Below are 24,017 nucleotides of genomic sequence, written 5' to 3' on the forward strand. Positions count from 1 at the left end.
AGTCTGTTTTGTAAGATGATATTGCACCTTACTCTCCGGTCACAATCTCCAGGTATGCAGGCTGGATCTAAGTGTTGCGCTTTGGTCTCATTTGCTGGGCTGAATCAACCTCCTGATAAGCAGCCAATCCTAAATCCGGGTCTTGTGTTCCAATACTCACAGCATGCCTGTTAAGTTAGAGGCTTTCCTCTAGATTACCTGGTGACCTTTCGATCTGTCCATGATTGTTTACCTTGCTGTGTGTTTGGGAGGACGGCCAACACATTATCAGTGCAAGGGGGTGTGCCTGATCGTGGAAAAGGGGGCATGGTGGTAAGTGCATGGGAACCAGATTGAATGCAGCCGTATGCTGATGAAATGCGGAGGCGTTTGCCGTGCCAGAGGCCTACATCGGCAGGGGCAATGCTGCCTCTGAGCCGGAAGACGGCAAAGGTGCCATCAGACGCTGATCCCAGATCAGGTTATGTGTTCTCTGTCAAATGTGTTATTTATATTTGGGGATCAGAATACAGCGACCGTGGGTCAGTGAGTTTCAGCAGAGTGCCTCTGGTCTCCAACTTGTGCCTCAGTGCCCCATACTCAGAGAAGTCTCTTCTGTTTAAAGTAACCAATAACAGACATTGCTGTTTGTAAAGTATTTCACAAGTGCTATACACTGAAATTAGCAGATGGATGACCATATGCAGATGTATATAATATATTGTTATGCTGTAAGATTATTATACTGTATCTGTGTATGTAATGTAGGTATTTATAATTGTATAACTTTGGACTAATAGTTTGTCCAAAATCTGATCTGATTAGAGAAATGTTACCTGACGTTTTTTTTATTTGCATTTTTAATCGAATTGTATGAGTGAGTTGCTTGTCAAACATGCTGTTAAGCCCTTTTTAATAAAACAAACGTTTTGCATTAAATTTACTGATTGATTATTTTCAGTCTTGATGACTCACTTTCCCTTCGCTCACTTTAATTTGTTTTGAGAATTGCATAGTAACGACCAATGGGCGCTACGGTAATACATAGGCTAGCCCTTTTCAGTCCTGTTGTCGAAGCTTCAAAGAGACCGCCACCACCACAGAAGAAGACTACCGTTTCAGACGGGGAGCGATATTCCGCCTGCGTTCTCGCTCGGATCAGCGGGGGACGCGTGCGTCCTGCGCGCAGCGGGGAAAGCTGACTACAATTCAGCTCTTGTCGCCGACGGGCGTGTGCACGAAACGAGCACGCGCGCGACAATTTCACGGGGTCGCACCCGCTTGCCGCTCCGCCCCAGATTGTCCGCTCGCCTTTCTCATTGAAAATGAATTACAATGCGCGGATATCGCTCCTCGTCTGAAACGGCCTTACCTCGGAAAAATAAATTCACTCGGACAGAACGCGTCTAAATAAGTTATTTAATGGTAGCGCCGATGCTTCAAACCCCAGCATTTGTTTAAATAGACCCTTTTGCTTAGGTAAGTGAAGTTTCATGTTTATCTGACACTTGTAAATATGAGCGCCTTTGCCGCTCCGATTTGAATGGAGCGGCAAAGGACTGTTGTCTGGCATGAGCGAGCATGCGACAACGTAACTGAAAAGGGCTAGGTAATACAGTAGGCTACTATTAATAGGTCAACATCTCCAAGGTCTTGTCAATGCGTCTCCTAGCGCGCCACGGCTAACTCCGCCCAACTTACCTGAAGCTCCTGGCGCACCATCAACACGAAGCTTGCCAAAGGAAACACTGCGTCGTACTTTGGCCAATCCTGCCCCGTGTAGGCTACTTTCATTTACAGCCGTAAGGCATATATGTCAAGCTATTGCAAACATTCGTCAATTCAGATTTTTTGGGGGGTCTGAAAACTTCAGGAATTTTGACGGACATAGAGCCGCGCGCTCGGAATCCCGGACGCACGGGGCGACATGCTTCTCCAACAGCTGGAAACGGTCGGGATTCTACAATGGTTTATATTCATGGCTGCATCAGGAACTCAGTCAGGTAAAACTGATATATTTAGATAATGGTGTATACAAATGGTAATAATAACCTCTAAAGTCTAGCCCTCACTTGGTTTCGATATAGCCCATAAAATGTATGACCAAATCCGGACCAGGAATTCCCTGAATGTTTCCTGACATCGGCGTCACAGCCGCCACATTAATAGGCTACACGCGTTTACATGGCGCTATTCCTAGTAACCTCACTGGGAATCACAAACTCGGACTAGTGACTGATTGAAGTTACTGTCGACAACACATAGCCTACTACAAAAAAACATTGACCAAGTGTAGCAAATGCTGGATTGAGAATGGATCACTGTCAATAAAATAAGAGGTGAACCCAAACACGGGCAGTGGTTACATTTTCAAGCCTATACAGTATATGCTACAACAGCTATCAGGAATTGTTTTCACATTGATCTCGTTGTCAGCCATCAGATATTGTTTACAGTAGGTTCTTCAAGGGACATTTTAAACGGCCTTTTGACTTCCCAGCAGATCCTTTCCCTGTAGCGCGCCTGTCGATGCGCTGGAGGAACGAGTTCTGTGGGAGGCTGTGGTGGCAGTCACCCGTGGGGTACTCGGCCCGTTGCGCGGACAATTACCACGTCACTGTACAAACTGGCGAGGTGAGAAGAATGCATTTGCTTTGGTATTTTTCAAAAAACAGTTGAAGTTTATATGTAAATGTTAATAGGCTATTCTATGAGTTAATTCCAGCCACAAAGGGCTTAACCTACAGTAGGCAGTGTCATATTAGTGCCATATTAGCCTATCATCGCCACTTGGACTTAAATATTGAGTATTTATTGTTTTAAAATAATAATTAAGTATTATATATCTAATAAGTCAATCTATTATTAATCCGAACTCTTGACCTACATGCTACTGGAAGCTCATCATTTTTACGAGTAACAAGTCTAAAGTTTTACTTGCTAACAATCCATCATTAGACTACCAGTAATGACATTTTTAGTCACAGAGCAAACTCAACTTTAGCAGACCTAAGTAAAACAAGACCATAGTAAGTGATTAAAATAAAACAGTATTCAAATTGTAATTTTAAAGGTCTTAAGTAGACTAGGAAGTGGTGTAGTAAAATAATATACAAGTATTTATCAAGAAAAATAAAATATATAATAAAAAAAATAATAATAATAGTTATCACATGTCACTTGTCACAACAATGCAATGGTAACTTAAGACAGACAAACACCAAAAAACGCAATCTGCAATGGCCAAGTGTGCGGGGTAAGCAGGGGTGTAGTGTTGACTAACAAAGTGGGTATACTCCTTATGTGTGTGCATGTGTCAGCACTTCAGTAGCATGGTGGTTCATGATTATAAACTGTCTCGGAACCTGCCAGACATTAAAACAACATTAAAACACAGCGTATTACTTTCTCCGCAGGAGCCGAAGGAGGATTATCTCCTAGAGAAGCCAGAGAATAAAGAGTGGTGCCGGTCCACGGAGGAGAGGGTGGAGTACAGCCTCAGGCCCTTAGGGTGCCACCCCGGAGCCCAGCCTGTTGACACCATCACTGTCCCTCAGCACACAGGTAGGCTCTGTCCTATAGAGTAGGTCTAGTTACAACATTACATCACAACCACATAGCAACGGCAAATTTCCGCATAGGGGGATCAATAAAGTATATGTCTGTCTGTCTGTCTGTCTGTCTGTCTGTCTGTCTGTCTGTCTCTATCTATCTATCTATCTATCTATCTATCTATCTATCTATCAGGCTAGAACAAGTGATTTCATATCTTGATTTTAAGTTGTTTTAATGTTATCTTTACAACAGGCTGGCTTGAGGATGAGGGACTGATAATAACCTCATGAAGGGGATTCCAAAAGTGTGTACAGGACGTTCTCAATTTAATATTCAGAAGAAACAGTGTTAAATCCTTAACCAACAGCAAACTCAACCAGCAGAACGCATTGACGAGTTGCAATTTCAGGCCGCACCCAATGCCTACAGAGATATGCTCTGCGGGACATGTTCAGACGAAATGCATCAGGGTATAAATAAATGGTGAAAGACAAATTTTGTCTCTATCTATTCAATGTGTTCTGCTCTGTCTGTCCTTTGCTATGGAAAGACAGTCACCTGCGATGGTGTGACTCTGATAGTCAGAATGATGCTCCTATTCTATGATATTGACTGTCATCTAGAAAGATCTGGAACGTTAGGCAGGCTGACACTACCAGAGAATTGGTTTGAAATGGGAAATACATCTGCAAGTACTCGGGTGCCCTTGATTGCCCTTATAATGCAAGGAACACCAATGCGCACTAGTCTCAGACGTGCGTGATTGTGAGTCAAATCAAACATCCCTAAATTACAGTTAGAACAAAAGTGAGGACAATAGCATCCACTCTGTGTTGTTCATGCACATATTCCTGTTGATTGATTTCTCCTCCCTGTTCTAGAACTGGTGAAGGACTTCCAGTGTTTCCTCTACTCATCAAAGCACATGAACTGTTCCTGGCTCCCAACCAATCACGTTCCAGATCTCCAGTTCTACTATTGGTGCGAACTACACTAGATCCTCCTCTTCTTTTCAAACGCTTGGTGTTCAGTGACAAGGAGGTGGGGGTGACTGTGCCTCAGGAGATAGAAAGATAGATCTATCTATCTATCTATCTATCTGTCTGTCTGTCTGTCTGTCTGTCTGTCTGTCTGTCTGTCTGTCTGTCTGTCTGTCTGTCTGTCTGTCTGTCTGTCTGTCTATCTATCTGTCTATCTATCACTGAACCACAAGTGTCTGTCTGTCTATATATCTATCATCGAGGGCATTCCAAACTTGTGATTTTTTCCACTGCTGAACTGCCAAATCTCCTCCTAGGGGGATCAATTGATTCCCCTAGGGGGGAAATGTGGTGTTTCAGCAGTGGAAAAAAATTACTGCAAGGTTGGAAATGCAGATACAGAGTATGCCTAGTAACAATAAGCATAAAAAGAAGAACAGGGACTATTATACATCTATATGTACAGCATGTGTATCGAATAGAGTAAAAAAATATGTACATACACACATCCAGTCTGTATAAATACATATGTCTAGTAATACACACATATACATACATACATGCACACCTCCACAACACTCGGAACGCTCAGGCACTATTATACAGCACAGAGCAGGTAAAGCGGGTCATCCGATGGTCGCATGGTCGGTGGTTCGAATTCCGGCTCCTCCTGTCCACATGTCGAAGTGTCCTTGGGCACTGAACCCCAAAGAGCTCCCAATGAGTAAGCGAGCACCTTGCATGGCAGCTGCCGCCATTGGTGTTTGAATGGGTGAATGAGAGGCCATTGTAAAGCACTTTGGATAAATGAGTGGTGAGTTGATGTTGTAATTTTGTAGGAAATTGAAAATCTACAGTAGCATCGCCGCCATTAGGTTCTGAGTACAAAATCTCTATGGTAAAAATGAATGGGATTTTCCCAAAATGCCGAAAATAAGGTATGTGTTTAACAGAGACTCTCAGACTAGAGTACTTTTGTTCTAAAAGTTAAAACACATTACTGAAGATGGGTTTTGTGAATTGAAGCTCTTGGTTGGCGATGCTAACTTTTCAGCTGACAAAATATTCAGCACTGATGTCAGTGCAGTCCGTTTACCGTCATTTGCCATTTACAAGTAGAACACAACCCGCGCTGTCATTGGCTGTGATCCTTACTGACTGCTCTCCTGTCTCTCTCAGGTACGAAGGTAAGGCCCACACTTCGCCGTGTACTGAGTATCTGTTCTGGGACGGTATGAGGACTGGCTTTCACCTGGGCGAAGGGACGGGTCTTGAGAAGGAAAACGTCGACATCTATTTCCTGGTCAACGGTACACTCAACGGCTCGCCAGTTCGGAACATCTTCTTTAAGAAACCCATGGATAACGGTAATTACTAATGTTTCCTCGACAAGGCCCGGATATTCATTTGGACTCAACACAAGACACAGTTCTCAACCATATCACTGTGTTAATCTGATTCCCCCGCAGTCAAGCCCCCACCCCCGGAGATGACCATCACCAAGGAGGGGAGGACACTGGTCCTTAGCTGGGCCCCGCCAGACATCGCTAAATCAGACTGCTGGAGATACGTCTGGAACTACACCAAGTGCGGGGAGATTATGGTAAGACGTGGTTGGCCGTGTGAACTCTGTTGTTTCGAGCGCAGGACCCATGACAAGCCCCTTGTAAACAGCAGGAAGCAGTAGAGATCTAGATTTTGTAATGTGTTATTGTTTTTATGGTGTCCTAGTATCATAACACTGTCATCGTCTATGCATTCATCATAACTTAAAATATGGACACAGCCCATGAAAATATACACACAGCACTTGCTACATTTGCTATACCTAGTCTTTCCTGTTTCTTTTTTGTTTCTGGTTACAGAATGATTGTCAGAGTGTAATAGAGGATCTACATTTGTTTAATCTCAATAGAAAAATCTAGTAGTCAATATGCAGAGGTTCTAATTCAAACTTACAAAACTGTTTACTTTATTCCAAGATATGATTTGCAAAACAGGGACATTTGGCTCACACACGCAGGAGTAGGCCAAGATCACACCATGACAGTGGCGAACACAACATTTTATTCAAACTCAAACTGGATGTCATTACTGATAGGCCAAACGCCATTCGATGTCATGAACGGGGCGTTTCAGGGCAGACATAGGAAACATGTGATGCGGGCATCACTAGAAACACCTGAAGTTTCAATGTCTGAGCAGGAACAAAGGCAGGCCCTTTTGGGCAAACACTAAAACAATATAACAGAACCTTGGGTGAGGCAGGTTTGCCCACCTCGGGACAAAAGGAGTCATGCCATGGCAGTGTGGGTATGGTGTCATTTTGCAATAGTAGAAATTGCCTGTTTGAATTTTCATTCAGCATCCCAGGGAATCCGAAGAGAGGGATGAGGTGTTGTACGAGCCCAGCTGCCAGTACAGGTTCCAGGTGAAAGCAGTCTACAGCCCCAGCTGTGGCCACGGAGAGAGTGACCTCGGCCCTGTACAAACCTATGGTACTGTCTGTTTTACTCTGTACAAACCTATGGTACTGTCTGTTTTACTCTGTACAAACCTATGGTACTGTCTGTTTTACTCTGTACAAACCTATGGTACTGTCTGTTTTACTCTGTACAAACTAGGGCTGCACGATTATGACAAAAGATAATAATTGCGATTATTTGCTTCAAAATGGTAATTGCGATTAATAATTGCGATTAATATTTCAAAGTAATTTAGCTTTAGCTCTGCACAGTTTGCATATGACCTGCTGGGCTTGAGTGACATCATCTTTTTCGTAACCACTCAGCGGGAACGCATGTGATTGGTCAGACAGCATAAGCGCCTGTTATTCGTCCGTGTAGTCCTAGCACACTCAATTCAAAGCAAAATAATTAATCACATTAATTGCGGCCTTTTGCGATTAGTTAATCGCGGAGGTCATAATTGCGATTTCGATTAATTCACGATTAATCGTGCAGCCCTAGTACAAACCTGGTGCTGTCTGTTTTACTCTGTACAAACCTATGGTACTGTCTGTTTTACTCTGTACAAACCTCATGACTACAATCAAACATTTAACTGAATCAAGTTGAAGGCATAATAATAACTTAACCATAATATGTTAAGTAGTGATGTTTGATAACAAACTATTGAAATCTTCCTTTCATAAACTGCCAGATTTGCGTATTGGGTATCATGTGATAGAGTTGTCTGGAGGGTACAGATGGTTTTGTCCCTGTGGGATCCTCAGGTGCAGATGAAAGTGGAGCTGCAGATGATTGGTCAGTGATCGTGGCATCTGCTATTGTTCCTGTCCTCGTCTTCCTGGTTGTCATCGTAGCTCTGGTTTGCTTAAGGAGGTCAGTGAAACCCAGTCACATTCTTATTTTTCTTGATTTCTTAATTTCCAGACACATTTCTGAATTTCCAGAGACTTGATCTAGATATTTTTGAGTGTTTTTGGTAATTGAATTAGTTAATGTGTTTGCATTGCTTTTTTTCAGGCATAAAAGCATGATTTTTCCTGATATTCCTGAACCTAGCCTAATTTTCAAAGACATAATGAAAAACAATTCAAAGGTACAGTAAAAGCAAGTCTTCAACTTTTTGCCATACTATTTCTGAACGTAGTTGATAATTGCTTCTAATGCAAACAATCATCTCACTAAGCACCGCTCTTTCTTTCTCTCTCTCTCTCTCTCTCTCTCTCTCTCTCTCCCTCTCCCTCTCCCTCTCTCTCTCTCTCTCTCTCTTGCTCTCGCTCTCTCACAGGCATATGCAGTAAATACACATGCACACACACACATATACTAAATACACACGCACCACTAACCGACCACCTGTTGTCTTCTGTGTTCCAGAGCCAAGGGAACTTGTATATCCCAGTGCAGGAGGTGGTGGAGTCCAGCCTGGAGGTGGAGTCCAGCCTGGAGGTCAGCTCTCTTTCTACCCAGCCAGACTAGACTAGACTAGACTCTCTGTCTCTCTCTCTCTTTCTCCCTCCCTCCCTTCCTTTCTCTCTCTTTCTTTCTCTCTCTCTCTCTCTCTCTCTCTCTGACACACACAAGCTGAGTGCTCAGTACAGCCATGGTCTGGCATGGGAGGGTCTGCCTGTTTTTGGTCCAGTAGTCTGACAACAGCGCGACCGGCCTAGCGTAATCAGTGTGCTTCCACAGAGACACTTAAGGTGGAGCAGAACTACGCTGCCCAAGAGTGTTAAGAGTCTGAGCTCTCCAATTGATGGATCCGCCTTAAAAATTATGGGACGGAGAGTTTCCTGCGTTTTTCCCGGAGCCGTGGGCAGACGTGGCGACACTCAGGGGCTTCCAGCACAGTGTTGGCTCCCAGCATTGTTACTGTGCCGAGCAGAGCATGAGTGTGTATGTGTGTGTGTGTGTCGGTGAGGGGGGCTGAACTGAACTGACTGAAGCCCCCCTTTCCCAGTCCTGGTAGACTATGAGGCAGACAGTAGTGCCCATGAAATGCCCGGCTGGAATCACAGGATGCCCTCACCCAGTCAGACCTGCGATGCTACCAGGGAGGAAAGCTGAGAGACACAGCGGCCTACCTCATCCATTCTAACGTAGAACTCATATGAAAACTTACATCCATAAAAAGCTCATACAGCTGGGAATGTTGTTCAAATGTTTAAAAAGGCTTATACTATTGTGAATGTTATACGTGTTTTGAAAAAACTCACTTTTGTAAACATTGTACAGATGTTTGGAGAATGCATTTGTATTGTTAATACTGTAGCTTGACAGCACAATTGTGAATATTGTACAAATGTCGTTTTAAGACAATGTTGTGTGTTCATGTTTGTAGAGGTATTCTATGTTTGTATTGGTTTTGTGTGGCCAGATATTTTTTAATTGAAAACTTTTTCAGGCATTATAAATGTACTGTATTCATGCAGGTTATTATTTAGTCTCTGACTGTCTCACATGCATCCTCATCCTTTTTAAATTCACATCAGAAAGGGGAAAGGAATGTTTCTCTGTGGCCTGAACAGGTTATACCTGTTCTAATAGTAATGAACTGTTTGTATCACACCCTTCAAAACACAGGCACAAACTTCTTTACAGAGCATGATAAAATAGTACACAGTCATGATTAAAAAAAATAATTAAAAAACAAGAACATAAACATGAAAACATCAATAAAACATGGAACATACAACCTTGACAAGCAAGACTTGACAACAGCTTTTCTAAAAAGTCTTCCTGTAAATCTGTTTACAGTTGTGAAGCAGGCCTAGAGATTGATTATATTATTAGACTCTGGACTCTAGTTTTAGTATCTGTGCCTTATTTGGCGCAGGTGTTATTTGTATGTATTGTGTAATAGTGCTTATATCAGTTCCAACACATTCAGTTACTGTAATTGTTCAATTCATTGTTTTGTTTTTTTGATTGGTTTTGTTTGTTGACTCAGGTTTGTCAGATTGTGTAAATTGTTTCTGATGGTTTGCAGTTTTGCACTAAGTTGAGCTGTTTAGCTCTACTGTACATTAAGCCAATTTGTTTCCTTGTTTTCACTTACTATTTTTGCAGAAATAAACAAAGCATGTTTAAGTAAATCTGCTCTCAGCAATGTTTTTAAAGCCTGAAAGGCACAAGGCCTGGCCAGCTTTGTCACATAAAGGTGCATCCCAAAAAATTTCAATATTGTGAAAAACTATTATTTTACCTAATTTAATTAAAACAGTGAAACTTTCATGTATTCTAGATCTATTACACAAAGTGAAATATTTCAAGCCTTTTTTGTTTTAATCTGTATGATTGTATAGTATGATCAATATGTTCATTTATACACTCAATACTTGGTGGGGGCTCCTTTTGCACAAATTACTGTATCAACGTGGAGCGTGACATGGAGGCAATCAGCCTTGAAATATTTCACTACATGTGTAATGAATCTATAATATATGAAAGTTTCACTTCTTGAATTCAATTAGGGAAATAATGAACTTTCCACAATATTCTAATTTTCTGAGATGCACCTGTAGGTGACATGTTGCCATGGTTGGTGGAATTACAGCTGGAGAAGTGTGTTCTGAGTTTTTTTCCCTCCCAAATGCCCTCGTTCACATTCCTAAGGTCTGAAGAGACTTGCTATGTCTGAGCCTTGTAACTGAACAACCACATTAATAATCTGGATAGGAAGACACTAGGCTATACAACTCTGTATACAAGATGATGCGAGAGGTCGTTGTAAGCACACCTAAAAACCCAGACTATACCAAACCAACCAGAAGTATCCTGAACAGCTCCAATTACCTACTGTAACTACCCACAGTAAACCAGAATACCCAACTACCCACAGTACCCCAGAATACCCAACTACCCTCAGTACCCCAGAATACCCAACTACCCACAGTACCCCAGAATACCCAACTACCCTCAGTACCCCAGAATACCCAACTACAGTACCCCAGAATACCCAACTACCCACAGTACCCCAGAATACCCAACTACAGTACCCCATAATACCCAACTACAGTACCCCAGAATACCCAACTACAGTACCCCAGAATACCCAACTACCCACAGTAGGCTACCCCAGAATACCCTCAGCACCCCATAATACCCAACTACCCACAATACCTCAGAATATGCAACTACTCACAGTAGGCTACCCCAGAATACGCAACTACCCACAGTACCTCAGAATACGCAACTATCCACAGTACCCCAGAATACCCAACTACCCACAGTACCTCAGAATACCCAACTACCCACAGTAGGGTACCCCAGAATACCCAACTACCCTCAGCACCCCATAATACCAAACTACCCACAGTTCCCCAGAATACCCAACTACTGCAACCCCCGAATACCCAACAACTCACAGTACCCCAGAACTACCCACAGTACCCCAGTCTGGCCAAAACTAGCCCAAGATGCCCCCAAACTACCCTAAACAATAACTTCTACACAAACCAACATAAACTACCCTGAAGTACCCCAGAATAGCTCAAGACAACCCAAACTGCTGTTGAAAACATTGTTAGACATGGAACAGGAATTTGGGTAAAAAAATATCCAATAATAGCCTAGCAAAATGTAGCCCTACAGGCATTAGATATGTTTATCCGAGGTAGTCTTCTTCTGTGGTGGTGCCGGTCTCTTTGCATCTCTTCTTTCCGCGTTTTTCCATAAATGTAATTGTCTTGCCTTTGCTCCACGCTATCTTAATATGTCGGTTCCTTCCGGTGAACCACGTTGTGCATTGTCACGGTTTTCACCATATATGGTTGAATTTGGGCGTGTAGAGGGCGGAACATGAAGCACATTCACGTCCGCATTCTTCTAGGACACCGCAGGAGAGAAATTGATGGTTACGACTTGTAACCCCAGTTCTATGAGTGGAGCGAAGCTGGACCAATCGTAGCTAGCTACGTGACTGAACAATTTTTACTATGCATGCACCTCGACCAATGGGAGTAAACCGGTGCCTTGCCAGAAAACCCGCGAACCCAGGGTATAAATAACCTGTCATACCGTCAGTTCGGCTCCTAAAGAAATCTTCAGCGAGCCAAAGGGGGTTCAGAAAAGTCATCTTGCCTGTGGGGCTTCGCTCCACTCATAGAACTGGGGTTACAAGTCGTAACCATCGTTCTATATCATGGAGCCCTGCCCCACTGGCTTCGCTCCTAGTGGCATAGGCGGAGTGGAGCGAACCGCACAATGTACTCTTGCTGGACCTATTCCTGCAACATAGGTCAGCCTGGCCGAGGGCCACGCCCCAAGTACAAAGACACACGCCAGTGTTTGTACCCGAAGTCCCGCCCACTCGCCCCTTAACAGGCGGCGGTAAGGTGCATACGGGGAGTCCTGCCGAAAACAGAGGCGGCGAAAGAGGAGGGGGGCATATCCAAAAGATAGTACCGGATAAAAGGCGAAAGGCGAAGCCCAAGAGGCTGCCGCACAAATATCCGCAACTGCTACTCCTCCAAAGAGGGCTGCCGAAGCGGCCACCCCTCTTGTGGAGTGTGCCCTCACAGTCTCAGGCAGAGGGCGACCCACCGCCTCATAGGCGTGGGTAATGCCTTCGCACAACCAGTGGGAGAGACACTGCTTAGAGAGCGGCAAGCCCACTTTCCCAGGTCCATAACAGACTAGTAACTGGGATGTGGTCCTGACCCCGGCCGTGCGCCGGACATACTCTGCCAAAGCACGTACTGGGCACAACCGATGAAAACGGGCCTCTTCCTGGTTTGCCTGCGGCAGAGGGAAGAAAGCCGATAACTGAACCGGGAGCGCGCTGAATGCACTTTGAAACACTTTCGGAACAAACGAAGGGTTCGGTCGCAGAACAGCCTTACTCGCGTCACCAGTGATGACGAGACATCCTGGCTGTATGGACAGCGCACAGCGAATGTGCTGAGACCGCCACTAATGGGCGAGCCCTCCGGAGAGAAATCTCCAGGGCTTCCCTCCTTGGCACGGAAAGAGACGCTGACATGGCTATCGTGTCCAGGTTGAGACCTAAATAGGTCACCTGGCGTGCGGGCCATGGAGAGCTATTTTCCCAATTGATGGCAAATCCAAGGCGAGTGAGATGGCTCCCTAGACATGCGGTATGTACCACCGCCAACCGTGCGGACGGTGCTAACACCAGCAGGTCGTCGAGGTAGGCTAGTACTCTGATGCCCTGTCTGCGCAGTGGCGCAAGAGCTGTGTCCAGACATTTCGTGAATGTCCGCGGTGCTAGAGCATAACCGAACGGGAGTCTGGTATGCTCGTAAGCCACGCCCTGAAAAGCGAACCTCAGGAACCGTCTGTGCCGAGGCACGATAGGAACGTGAAAGTAAGCATCTTTGAGGTCTATGCTGGTGCAGAAGTTGCCAGGAAGAAACATCTCCAGTAATTGACGCACGTCAGCATGCGGAATTTCAGTTCGGAGACTGACTTGTTGAAGAGGCTCAGGTCCAAAACTGGCCGCACACCGCCCGTCTTTTTGGGCACGAGGAAGTAGCGGGAATAATAACCTGTATTCCTCTGCTCCGGAGGGACCACTGTAATTGCCCCTTTGCCAAATAGCTCTGTGATCTCTCCCGTGAGAGCCATGGCCTGGGCAGGGGACAAGACTGCAGTCTCCACCACACCCCGGAAAGGAGGCGGGGGACAGCGGAACTGGATGGAGTATCCCTCCCTCAGAACTCGACTGAGTCAACTGGATGGGGAGCATAACGCCATCCAGGTGGGGAAGTGGTCTGAGAGAGGCTGGGCTGAAAACCTTGGTATGTGGGAGAGGAATTGGGTATATTCCTCCTCGACCCTGACCGCCCCCGTAAAACTGAAAGGAATCAGAATCACGGGCCATGGGGGGTCGTCCCCGAAAGGGCTCCGGAGAAACCACAGGAGTCCCAGAAGCCCCCGCCTGGTTATCAGCCTGCTGAAAACGCGCCGCATCAGACATCACGGCGGAAGAGCTCTCCCTCCCTCTCCCTCCCTCTCTCCCACGAAACCCACAGGTTGATTGGAGAGGGGGCCGGCGCGTGCAGCGAATGTGAGCTGGGCACCGAGGGGTTAAAAGCTAACGAGCATGACCCCCCAGGTGAAAACCTGGCTAGCCTACCCCCAGATCGGTAGCCGGTTGCGAGGAAATCAAACCCTCTACACTGGGCAGAAACCACTGCGAAACCGGTACTGACACGTCTCTCAAAAAGTCTGGCTGAATCGTGCTGGGGTTTTTCGCCTTACTAGTCGAACAGCCAACACTGCGAGAGATACCGTTTGAGACAGACTGCGAGCGCCCCTTTTATTTAGCAGATAAGCAAATAGAGGGGACAAAGCTCCCGCAGGACGCTGCATTGACCAGCGAGTGCCGTCGATGACAGGCAACACTGTCATTAGTGGGTGTGTTATTTGACGTGCACCCAGATGCAGACATGCTGGCCGAGCGGTGACGTGCTGAACTGTCATGAATAGGCATGTCACACCGTGAGGTCTCATTGACAGAAACACATGAGCCCGTAGGCTCTGTGTGACCCTTAGCACAAGCGGAGCTAGACACATTCACAAAGCTAGCCGCTGACTTGTTCCCCTGAACGGAGAAGGGCACTCTCGCAGGGCCCGCTACCGAAAAGGAAGTGTTGAAACTCACACTGGGTAGCTCCACTTGGGCAGTGCAAATATGAACCCCAAGCTAGTGAGTGCAGGCTCTCTCATGGGGCCCACCGATGGCGTGGTGTATGTCGCCGGATTGTGGTCATACCAGGAACTGCGAGACCATGAAACATGCACAGTTTTCGTAACGCCCCCCAGAAGAAACTGAGGCAACATTCTCAGAGAATTGACTGAGTTACCATCAGCTGTCTCACCTGTTCCGAGCACTCTCACGGGGCTCGGAACCGAGGCGTGGGCCGTGACTGGGCTGCTCGCATGGGGCCCAGAAACGCTGGCGTATAAAGTACCGTCTCTCTCTACGGTTCCGAGCACTCGCGCAGGGCTCAACCCGAGTGAAAACAGTAGAATGACTAGCAGGGGATGCAGACTGTGAAAACCTATAAACCGAGCCGTGACAACTTGAATAAAGTGCAGCTGCGTGTTTATTGAACTCGGTTCTAGTTACATGGGCACTCTCCGATGCCAACTCGCTCGGAGGGCCCGAACACAGAGCATCACTGGGACTCGAAACACTGTCTGACATCCCCACAACCCGTCAGTAGCTTCGTGGCAACTTGGGCACCGGAGGTCTGATGGGAGTAGTCGTAGGCTGTCTCTTGTGTGCCTGTGAACACCAAGCCGGGGCGACACGGGGCTGCATCGAGGGAGGCTGGGAGGGCGGTGGCTGCAAAGCTGGAGCCTCACCGTGCCGTTCGGGACGAGAGACAGCCGTCTTACCTCGAGCCCTGCGTCTGGCGGCGCCTGAGGAGGCGGGATGGCCGTCGGGATGGCGAGATGGTGGTGCCCGGGAGCCCCTCTGGGTGTGAAGATGGCGCGAGAGGACCGCCACCTCCTGGTCATGAGCCTTGCACTGTTCCAGGAGGTTGGAAACGGCCAAGCCGAACAGACCCTCCATAGAAATGGGGCTGTTGATGAGAGCAGCCTTGCTATCCTCTTTGAGACCGGTGAGTGACAACCATAGATAGCGCTGTTGCACCACGCTGGAAGCCATAACACCCCCGAGGCAGGAAGCGCTGGTGGTGACCAGCCTGCTGATGGCTCCCGCCGCATCCGCGACTTCGGATTTGAGACTAAGTTGGAGGGTTGTTGTCGTCTAGCATCAGGTTGGATATGTAGCAGGCCAGAAGAGCGATGGAGGAACAGGCTGCCACTGCCTGGGCAGCTAGTTCGAAGCTCTTCTCTGCTAAGGCCATGGTGGTCTTATCCCTGGCCGCAGGCATGGAAGGTCTCTTGGAGGACCCCCAGGCAGAAGAACCAGGGACGAGGACCGCAGCAAGCTCCGCTTCCAGCGGCAGGGAGACGGCCTGGGAGCAGGCACTCCAGCCGTGGACTCGAGTAGCTGCAGCGTGAGCCCTGAGGGGTGCCCTGATGTTGATAGGGCTCTCCCATTCCGCCCTGACCCAGACCTCCAGGCCAGGCATGGTGGGTAGGAGCTGGCGTTTACGCCGACCGGGTTGGCCATAGCGTACCAGGCTCCAGAGCGGAAGCCCCTCTTCCGCCTCATCCTCCGGACTCTGGACACCGAGGAGGGATGCCGCCATGCCGATGAGAAGCGGTAGGTCGCGGCGAAACTCACAGTCATCTTCCAGAGCAGCAGAGGCGGCGGTGGACGCCCCAGCGTCGGAAGCCGCGGCAGAATCTTCGGGGCAGGACAGCTCGGAATCCGGCACCGAGCAAACTTCCTACCCTTCCTCGTCACTGATGACGTCGGGTTGAAGGGGGACGGAAACGCTGTCTGCCGGCGGTGACAGCTGGCACGCCGGGAGTGCAGTATCCACGGCAGGTGTGGGTTGGAAGGAGTCGAGCTGGTCCAGCGTATCTTCGGGCTGTTGCATGAAGAAGAACCCCGTGCGCTCCATCCTAGCCACCGCAGGAAGCAGACGGCAGTCCCCACATGCAGGAGAGGGATCCAGTCCCTCGGTGGCATGCTACTGCCACAGGCAGATGAAGCACAGGGAGTGCCGGTCTTCTGCCCGCCGTGGGTTGGGGCAGTGGCAGCGGAAAGAAGAAGAAGGTAGAGGCGGGGGCGCTGATGCTGCCGGAGCCGCCGAAGGCATCTGCTTAATCGGAGGATTCTTCTCTCTCATTGTTCTCTTCGCGAGCTGAAGATTATAAGGAGCCGAACTGACGGTATGACAGGTTAGTTATACCCTGGGTTCGCGGGTTTTCTGGCAAGGCACCGGTTTACTCCCATTGGTCGAGGTGCGTGTATAGTAAAAATTGTAAAGTGCAAGCCACTAGGAGCGAAGCCTGTGGGGCGGAGCTCCACAATATAGAACGGCGCAGCAGCGTGTACGCCATGTTTGATAGATCCGAAAAGCGTATAAATACGCGGCAGTCCGCCCTTTTCTAGTTTTCGTCGTACGCCATCTTTTACACCTGAATTTACACGCTCTTTGATAAATGAGGCCCCTGAAAATGGCTAGGCCAGGTGCAAAGATAGGAAGGTTTTCGTGGGGGGTGACCCGGGTGCAAAACAGATAAAATATGTCATTTAATTTAACCATCTTCGTGGAATGACTCTATGGAAGTAAAAAAAACGTCCACATGACTCAAGCTCTAATTGTTGAGTTAAAGGAAAATGCTCGTTTTTGACAACCTGGACCTTATTTACGACATATTATAAGAAGTTTGACTCACCGAGATCACTTTTGTGTTGTTCGGAGGCCTGTAGAAGAAATTTAAAATCCAGCGCGAGCCAGTATATCCATGTAATGGCGTCCGACGGGGCAACGGGAATGCAGTTTCTCAAAATCCATTTTCGGCCGCTAAACGGTTGTTTTCATCAATCAGATTGCATGAATCGACAGTTGAGATTCCTCTACGCGAGCCATTGTTGTTTTGGTTTTCAAATACGTGGTCTTTAGCCTCTGTAATATGATCTTTACACGCCTCTCCCCCACTTGCTCCAGCACGCATGCGCACAGGCCAGCGCGCAGACTGGCTATTCTCCCTCACATTCTCTGCGCTACGATCGGATTGTTGCTGACGAATGACGACGACAATATTCTCGGCACCAACAACGATCGTAGCGCAGAGAATGTGAGGGAGAATAGCCAGTCTGCGCGCTGGCCTGTGCGCATGCGTGCTGGAGCAAGTGGGGGAGAGGCGTGTAAAGATCATATTACAGAGGCTAAAGACCACGTATTTGAAAACCAAAACAACAATGGCTCGCGTAGAGGAATCTCAACTGTCGATTCATGCAATCTGATTGATGAAAACAACCGTTTAGCGGCCGAAAATGGATTTTGAGAAACTGCATTCCCGTTGCCCCGTCGGACGCCATTACATGGATATACTGGCTCGCGCTGGATTTTAAATTTCTTCTACAGGCCTCCGAACAACACAAAAGTGATCTCGGTGAGTCAAACTTCTTATAATATGTCGTAAATAAGGTCCAGGTTGTCAAAAACGAGCATTTTCCTTTAAGAGAGCGGATGCCCCGCCTTCAGTGTAGCCTGGGCTAGTAACCTAGTCATGCGGCCACAGTGTGTCAGTAAACTGTTACTATCTGGGTGTTAACGTCGAACAACCTTTCCATAGTCATAGTCAGCTTGTTCTGTCTGGACGCCACAATTACTCCACCGCAATCGGTCGTCACATTTAACTTTTTCAGGACTTCGGGAAAAATAGCCTAAGTCGGGAGGAGTCGGGACAGGCGCGCACAGCACTATATCCTCATATTACGACAGCCTAGAATAATGCTCTACATATTGAAATTCTTCATCCTGGTCTTCTTTGTTTCATTCGTGGCGTCGCAGACGTTATCAGGTAAGCCTCGGAACATTCTCAAAAACTTTACACGGTATAGTGGCCTGGGGTTGGTGTGATTTGTTGTGTGATTGTTGTAGGCCAATGGGACAATGACAGCTGATTTCCTGTAAAAGGATCGCCAATGTCCGCACATGCATATTAACAATATTTTTCGGATGTCTTCTGTTATGTTACATTCTTCAAATATAGCATATGCTATTATCACATAGTTGTAGAAAGGGTTTCCTACAGGTGTAGTCTACTATCAATAGCGTAGGCTATTTTATGTCCTTTCATTTATTTCTCAGGCTATAGTGCGTATCTACTCGTGAAAAAAAATATCAACGATAATCCTGAGAATAAAAATTATATATGACTACATCTCAATGAAACAATCACAGAACACAAAAACATTAGTTTATCATTCGTGATAGGCTACAGTTTTTTCCCCCTGTTTTTTTCGTCTTCTCAGACCAGCCGCTACCACCAAGAAATGTGTCCTTAACTTGGACTGACGAATTCCGAGTAAAGGCCAGACTATCGTGGAAAGAGCCAGAGTATTATAATAATGAGTCATGTATATTCTTTCTTAGGAAGAATGGTCAGGTGGGTGAATTCTACTATTGTGACACTTCATGCATGTTAGCACCGCCCATATCAAACCATATGCAACAAGTATTGGAATCTGTGGTGTGTTGTATTATGTCTGTTACATTATAGCTTAGAGTTCCAGCTTAAGATGAAGTGCAGTTTATAAAGGCTTCATTAAGCCTCCATAAAGGCTCCATAATCACTTTATCTAGCCTACTGTATGGCATGCTTTATAAAGGGTTCACAGGCTCATGTCATATTGAACATAGTGGGTTATGCCACTTTTGACATTGGTCATTACTGTATGTTACAGTGTAATGCAGGTATTATAAACCCTTTACAAAGAATGTGACTACTTTCATGAGAAGAATCTCATGTATGATGTAAGACACAAGACAGCACATACAGTACAGTACAAATTCTATTAGATTCTTGTATATATTTTCATATGGGGAACTTGTGGATGAATAAATGTCTGTTTCTTTTTTTTATTTTCTAATATATATATATATATATATATATATAAATTTAGAATTATTGTGTGTGCTCCTTCACTCCTAATGTTCAGTGCTGCTGATGGTATTTCACTCTCCTAACTAAGTCCTATCTGTTGTGTTTGCAGGAGAAAGCGGAGAGACGGAGTACAAACTTTGAATATATATATGCTCTCCATGTTGGACTCAAAGCTGAGGGCTTGGTGAAAGAAGAGAGTTTCTCTGTTCAAACTCAATGCGATGAGCAGCGGAGTGAACCTGTGGTCCGTACCTTCCCTGCCCCTGTAGGTGGGTCCACATTCTCACCTCTGTCTTGCTCCTCTAAATGACTTCTTAAAATGCGTGTAAACACATTCACCATTGTCTTAAAGGTGCTACACAGAGCTTTAACAAGCCAAATCTGTCTTTTCTAACCTCCAAGTTGAAAATACAGTATGTGGTTGGTTCAAGCATAATCACAATCTCAATGATTTACTTAATCTGGGTTCACATACAGCAGCCAGATGATTTCAAGTAGTTTTAGAACAAAATGTGATTGTATTGTTATTGCCATTTTGGAACCATGAGGTATCTGGTCCAGTGATGTTAATAGACGTGGATCTTGTGAACTGTGTTCCTCTGTCATGATGTTCTCAACACTTTTGGGACCCTTTTTTCAGCTTGCGAACACCAAAAGCAGAACTTAGTGGTTAGAATTGCAGTGGTATTCTGTGTCGCAACTTGAAGCAGTTTCACGGTCATATTTGTAGTGGACCAAAATAACATGCCCCCTTTAGTGGTGGACATTACTGGTAGGCCTCGTTTGAAGCACTAGACTGAAGTCATGGTAGGTGTATTATTGTGTTATAGTGTTATTATTGTGTTATAGTGTTGTATTATTGTGTTATAGTGTTGTATTATTGTGTTATAGTGTTATTATTGTGTTATAGTGTTATTATTGTGTTATAGTGTTATTATTGTGTTATAGTGTTGTATTATTGTGTTATGGTGATGTATTCTCTCGTTTCTGTTCCAGAGCTGGTAAAGGACCTGCAATGTTTCATCTACTCCCCCGAGGACATGAACTGTTCCTGGGTCCCAACCAAGCACACCCCAGACCTCCAGCTCCACTACTGGTGAGAACTCCTTCACCCCTTCCTGACCGGGGTTAGTTCCCGGACCAGCAGTGGGGGAACTACCTGCTGTCTCTTGACAAAACAGAGATAGAAGAGTTGTACACAAGCTGTTATGAGTTTTTTGTTAAGATTACGTTTTTTAGAGAGCCTTGAAATGTGGGATCTGTTCCAACATTCCAGTTGTGGAACTTAGTTCTAGGACCATTTCTGTCACAGGTTCCCGTCCAACACAAACAGGATGCCCAGCGCACTCAAGACTGAAGACTACCTGGTCAGAGACGGCTTGAGGACAGGATTTCACCTGAAGGACAACATGTATCAAGGCCTCCATATCTATATCCTGCTCAACAATACACTCAACGGCACATCGGTTAGGAACACCTTCATATTGGTTCCTAAGAACAATGGTAGGAGGACAATTCATTCTCATTCCAACATTTTTGGAAGATAGAATCTGTTTTTATGAGTACTACAACATTGTGGTTCATGCAAAATACCTATCAATATGACTGTGGTGTGTTTATACATAGTAAATCTCTCTCCTTCTCCACCTCCCACCCCCCTCTCTCTCCCACTCCTCTCTCTCTGTCTACTACTGTTTGTATAGTGAGGCCCCCACCCCTCAACTGGACTGTAAATGTGGATGGGGACGACCTCCACCTGAGTTGGGACAAACCTACCTTGTTCCCTGACTGTTGGCGTTACATCGTCAACTACACCAGCTGTAAAGAGTCTGCTGTAAGACGCCAACACTGAGCAATGAATTACCATTGTCAAAACACTAAACTAAATTGTCTTGTCAAATGTCCATTTAGTCAATTCAAACTAATTTATTAATTCCACATTCATTCTCTAATAAGAAACTTGAAAAGTGCTTTTTCTGAAGTGAATCTCATTTAACTGTTTTTAACTATTGAATCAGGATTATAATTCACTTCCTGGTATCGTTTTGGACCTAGGTGGATTTTACTTGTTGCTGTGGTTTTTCCTACTGCCTTCTAGCATAATGTGTCAGAGTGTAACTATCTATCTATCTATCTTCTATCTAACTATCTTTTCTTCATGTTATCCCAGAAACGCATCATCAATGACGACACCACCACCACGGTACCCTACACCAAGCACTGTCGGTACCATCTGAAGATGAAGGCGGAGGGTCTATCTAAATGTGAATTAGAAGGCAGAAGCACCCCCTGGGGCTTAGAGAAAATAGTTAATGGTTCCTCCCCTAACTTCAAAGAAAGTAAGCAAACCATCTTATAAACTGTTCACACCAAGTCTGACTCTCTTGTATTTATAACGTACAGTGTAAAACCCAAGTATAGATCAAATATTTACTTTATTATTACTGATGTATAAAAACAGAGTTTTTTCTTAGATTCTGGTATTGATTATTCTTCTCAAATGCAGGTGAATTTCCGATGTATGTCGCTGCTGTTATCATTCCACTCATGGTGTCCATCTTTGCATTGGTCTGTGTCAGAAGGTAAATACTCGTTCACAGACCAGTCTGAAATTGATTTTTCCTTTTAAAATGCATAGAAATAACATAGTTAAAGATTTGTTTAAGATTTGTTCATCTTGACTGTGTTTTCACATCAGACACAAGGACAAGATCTTTCCCAAAGTTCCCGATCCCACCAAAATCTTCCAGGTCAACAACAACAACGAGAAGGTAAACATCATGAACCCGTGTTACATCTGAACCCATGTTACACCTGAACCTGTGTTACACCAGAACCCATGTTACATCTGAACCCATGTTACATCTGAACCCATGTTACATCTGAACCCAAGTTTCATCTGAACCCGTGTTACATCTAAAATAGCAGTTCAGCTCACAAACATACAGTTACAGGACAGTTTACATGGAATAGAGAGCAGTTTCAGTATAGAGGAAAACATAGCTGTCATAAAAGTACTCTTTGAACCCTCTCCACTCCTAACTGCCTGTACTCTGCTGTCATCCCTACGCTGTTTTCAAATATTTTCATGCCTCCCCATGAAACCTGAGCTCATAACATCAGGTACATATAAAACAGCTCAGACAGTTTTAAGCAGTTTCAATGTGGATTTTCATAATTTGAAACTTGCCTATTTGGAATGTCCAAACCTCTTTTAACTGTGGAGTTTTCAAGATTCTACTTGTCAGATCTTCTGTAAAAGGCTGCTGTACTGTATGTGAACCTGGTTTCAGCCTCAGGGCTGACCGGGCTTTGCCCTCTGACCTGTGTTTCCAGAGCCCAGAGGTGAAGCTGTACGTCCCGTGCCCAGAGGAGGAGGACTGTTTCATCAGCCTGGTCCAGGAGCTGGCCCCCGACCGGCCTGACCTCTGACCCTCTGACAGACGGCCGTATGGTCGACCCAAGCTTCGTTCGCACCGGTGGCCAGTGGCCGCCATACAAGCCGGAAGAACTGGAGATTTCTGCCTCATGTTGAGGCTCTCTGACCAGACCTGGATGGGACGTTTCCCCATGCGGGGTCGTCCTCTGAAAGGCTGCACACATTGGACAGAGAGGCTGGCAGAGCCAGCATCGCAGAGGACAAACAAAGCGTGTGTGTGTGTGTGTGTGTGCAGAGATGCCAGGGAAGCTGTTAGCCTCGTCAGCTCAGACAGAGAAGTGTGGCGAGGAAGGGAGGGGCAGACTGCCTGAAGGAGTCAGTGACTTCAATTGAAAAGGTGTGTTATGTTTGGATTTGGTCCAACATTGGACTACCTTGGCTCATTCTGCCTAATGTGGGCTAGTTTGTCCGTCTGTCTCTCTGTGACCTGCCATACCTCTGCTGTGTGAGATACTGAGGAGGAAGTCTGATGTTTCGGAATGCACCATTCTATGGATTAGTTTCGATACTGCAAAATGTGCCCATCATTCTTCCTCTTCCAGTTTCATTTTGAGATCCTCTCAGGTCTGGACAGATTTCAGATCAGATAAGTGAATTATAAGAAAGGGAGGAAGGAAGGATGTATTTTTTAAGGATTCAAATTGGGGCCAAAGAGAAGTACGTAGAGGGAGAGGGATTAAGAGGAGTTAAGAAGGGTTAAGAGGGGGTTAAACATTGGGCAACAGCACGACAGCCTGAGTCTGTACCACAAAATTTTTGCCCATTGTTTAACCAGGTATTCATGACGTGGTGTGTTCCAGGTAACTGAGCACACACACACAGTAACTGGGGGCGGTGGGGGGGGTTGACATACCTGTAATTGTGAATGTGTATATAGTGTATATAGCCTAGTAGTAGGAGAATTTTATAGATTGTATTACTGTTGACTACTTTTCTGTGCAAGTCTAATTCAATAAAACCATTTTGAAAGTCTAGTGTATATATATATAACCTTACATACATTTTTAAGGCCAACGTGAATTAATAACTTGTATTTATAACTTTCTTTTTCCTTTTATTTTACAGACAAGACATTAAGCGCATACATAG

The 24,017-nt window shown here is 45.6% G+C and overlaps 2 protein-coding genes across 3 annotated transcripts; both read left to right on the forward strand.

Annotated features, from left to right (window-relative positions):
* Positions 1-1,820: 1,820 nt before the first annotated feature.
* On the forward strand, positions 1,821-9,983 carry LOC311320512 (interleukin-13 receptor subunit alpha-2-like). Of its 2 annotated transcripts, none has more exons than XM_084452275.1 (10): positions 1,821-1,982; positions 2,480-2,613; positions 3,396-3,543; positions 4,416-4,515; positions 5,694-5,881; positions 5,984-6,117; positions 6,880-7,012; positions 7,750-7,858; positions 8,003-8,078; positions 8,360-9,983. In XM_084452275.1, exons 1-10 carry the CDS (start codon positions 1,907-1,909, stop codon positions 8,459-8,461), a joined length of 1,200 nt encoding a protein of 399 aa, XP_084308401.1. In that variant the 5' UTR covers positions 1,821-1,906; the 3' UTR covers positions 8,462-9,983. The 2 variants fall into 2 exon arrangements, with proteins under 2 accessions (XP_084308401.1, XP_084308402.1); XM_084452276.1 differs by having other exon boundaries at positions 2,483-2,613.
* Positions 9,984-18,168: 8,185 nt separating this feature from the next.
* LOC311320101 (interleukin-13 receptor subunit alpha-1-like) lies at positions 18,169-23,782 on the forward strand. The gene is made up of 10 exons (XM_084451762.1): positions 18,169-18,403; positions 18,858-18,991; positions 19,599-19,758; positions 20,486-20,585; positions 20,802-20,992; positions 21,193-21,323; positions 21,660-21,828; positions 21,996-22,071; positions 22,188-22,260; positions 22,826-23,782. The coding sequence occupies exons 1-10, from the start codon at positions 18,334-18,336 to the stop codon at positions 22,919-22,921; spliced, it is 1,200 nt and encodes a 399-aa protein (XP_084307888.1). The 5' UTR covers positions 18,169-18,333; the 3' UTR covers positions 22,922-23,782.
* The last annotated feature ends 235 nt before the right edge of the window (positions 23,783-24,017 follow it).

Source organism: Borostomias antarcticus, assembly GCF_949987555.1.
Source record: "Borostomias antarcticus genome assembly, chromosome: 17".
In the NCBI taxonomy this organism is placed as follows: domain Eukaryota; kingdom Metazoa; phylum Chordata; class Actinopteri; order Stomiiformes; family Stomiidae; genus Borostomias; species Borostomias antarcticus.

Coding starts and splice junctions, on each gene's coding strand:
- LOC311320101 (XM_084451762.1), top strand. CDS start 18,334: ATGCTCTACATATTGAAATTCTTCATCCTGGTCTTCTTTGTTTCATTC. Junction 20,586..20,801: donor GACCTCCAGCTCCACTACTG/GTGAGAACTCCT, acceptor TTTCTGTCACAG/GTTCCCGTCCAACACAAACA. Junction 21,324..21,659: donor CCAGCTGTAAAGAGTCTGCT/GTAAGACGCCAA, acceptor ATGTTATCCCAG/AAACGCATCATCAATGACGA.
- LOC311320512 (XM_084452275.1), top strand. CDS start 1,907: ATGCTTCTCCAACAGCTGGAAACGGTCGGGATTCTACAATGGTTTATA. Junction 5,882..5,983: donor TAAGAAACCCATGGATAACG/GTAATTACTAAT, acceptor ATTCCCCCGCAG/TCAAGCCCCCACCCCCGGAG. Junction 6,118..6,879: donor CCAAGTGCGGGGAGATTATG/GTAAGACGTGGT, acceptor ATTTTCATTCAG/CATCCCAGGGAATCCGAAGA.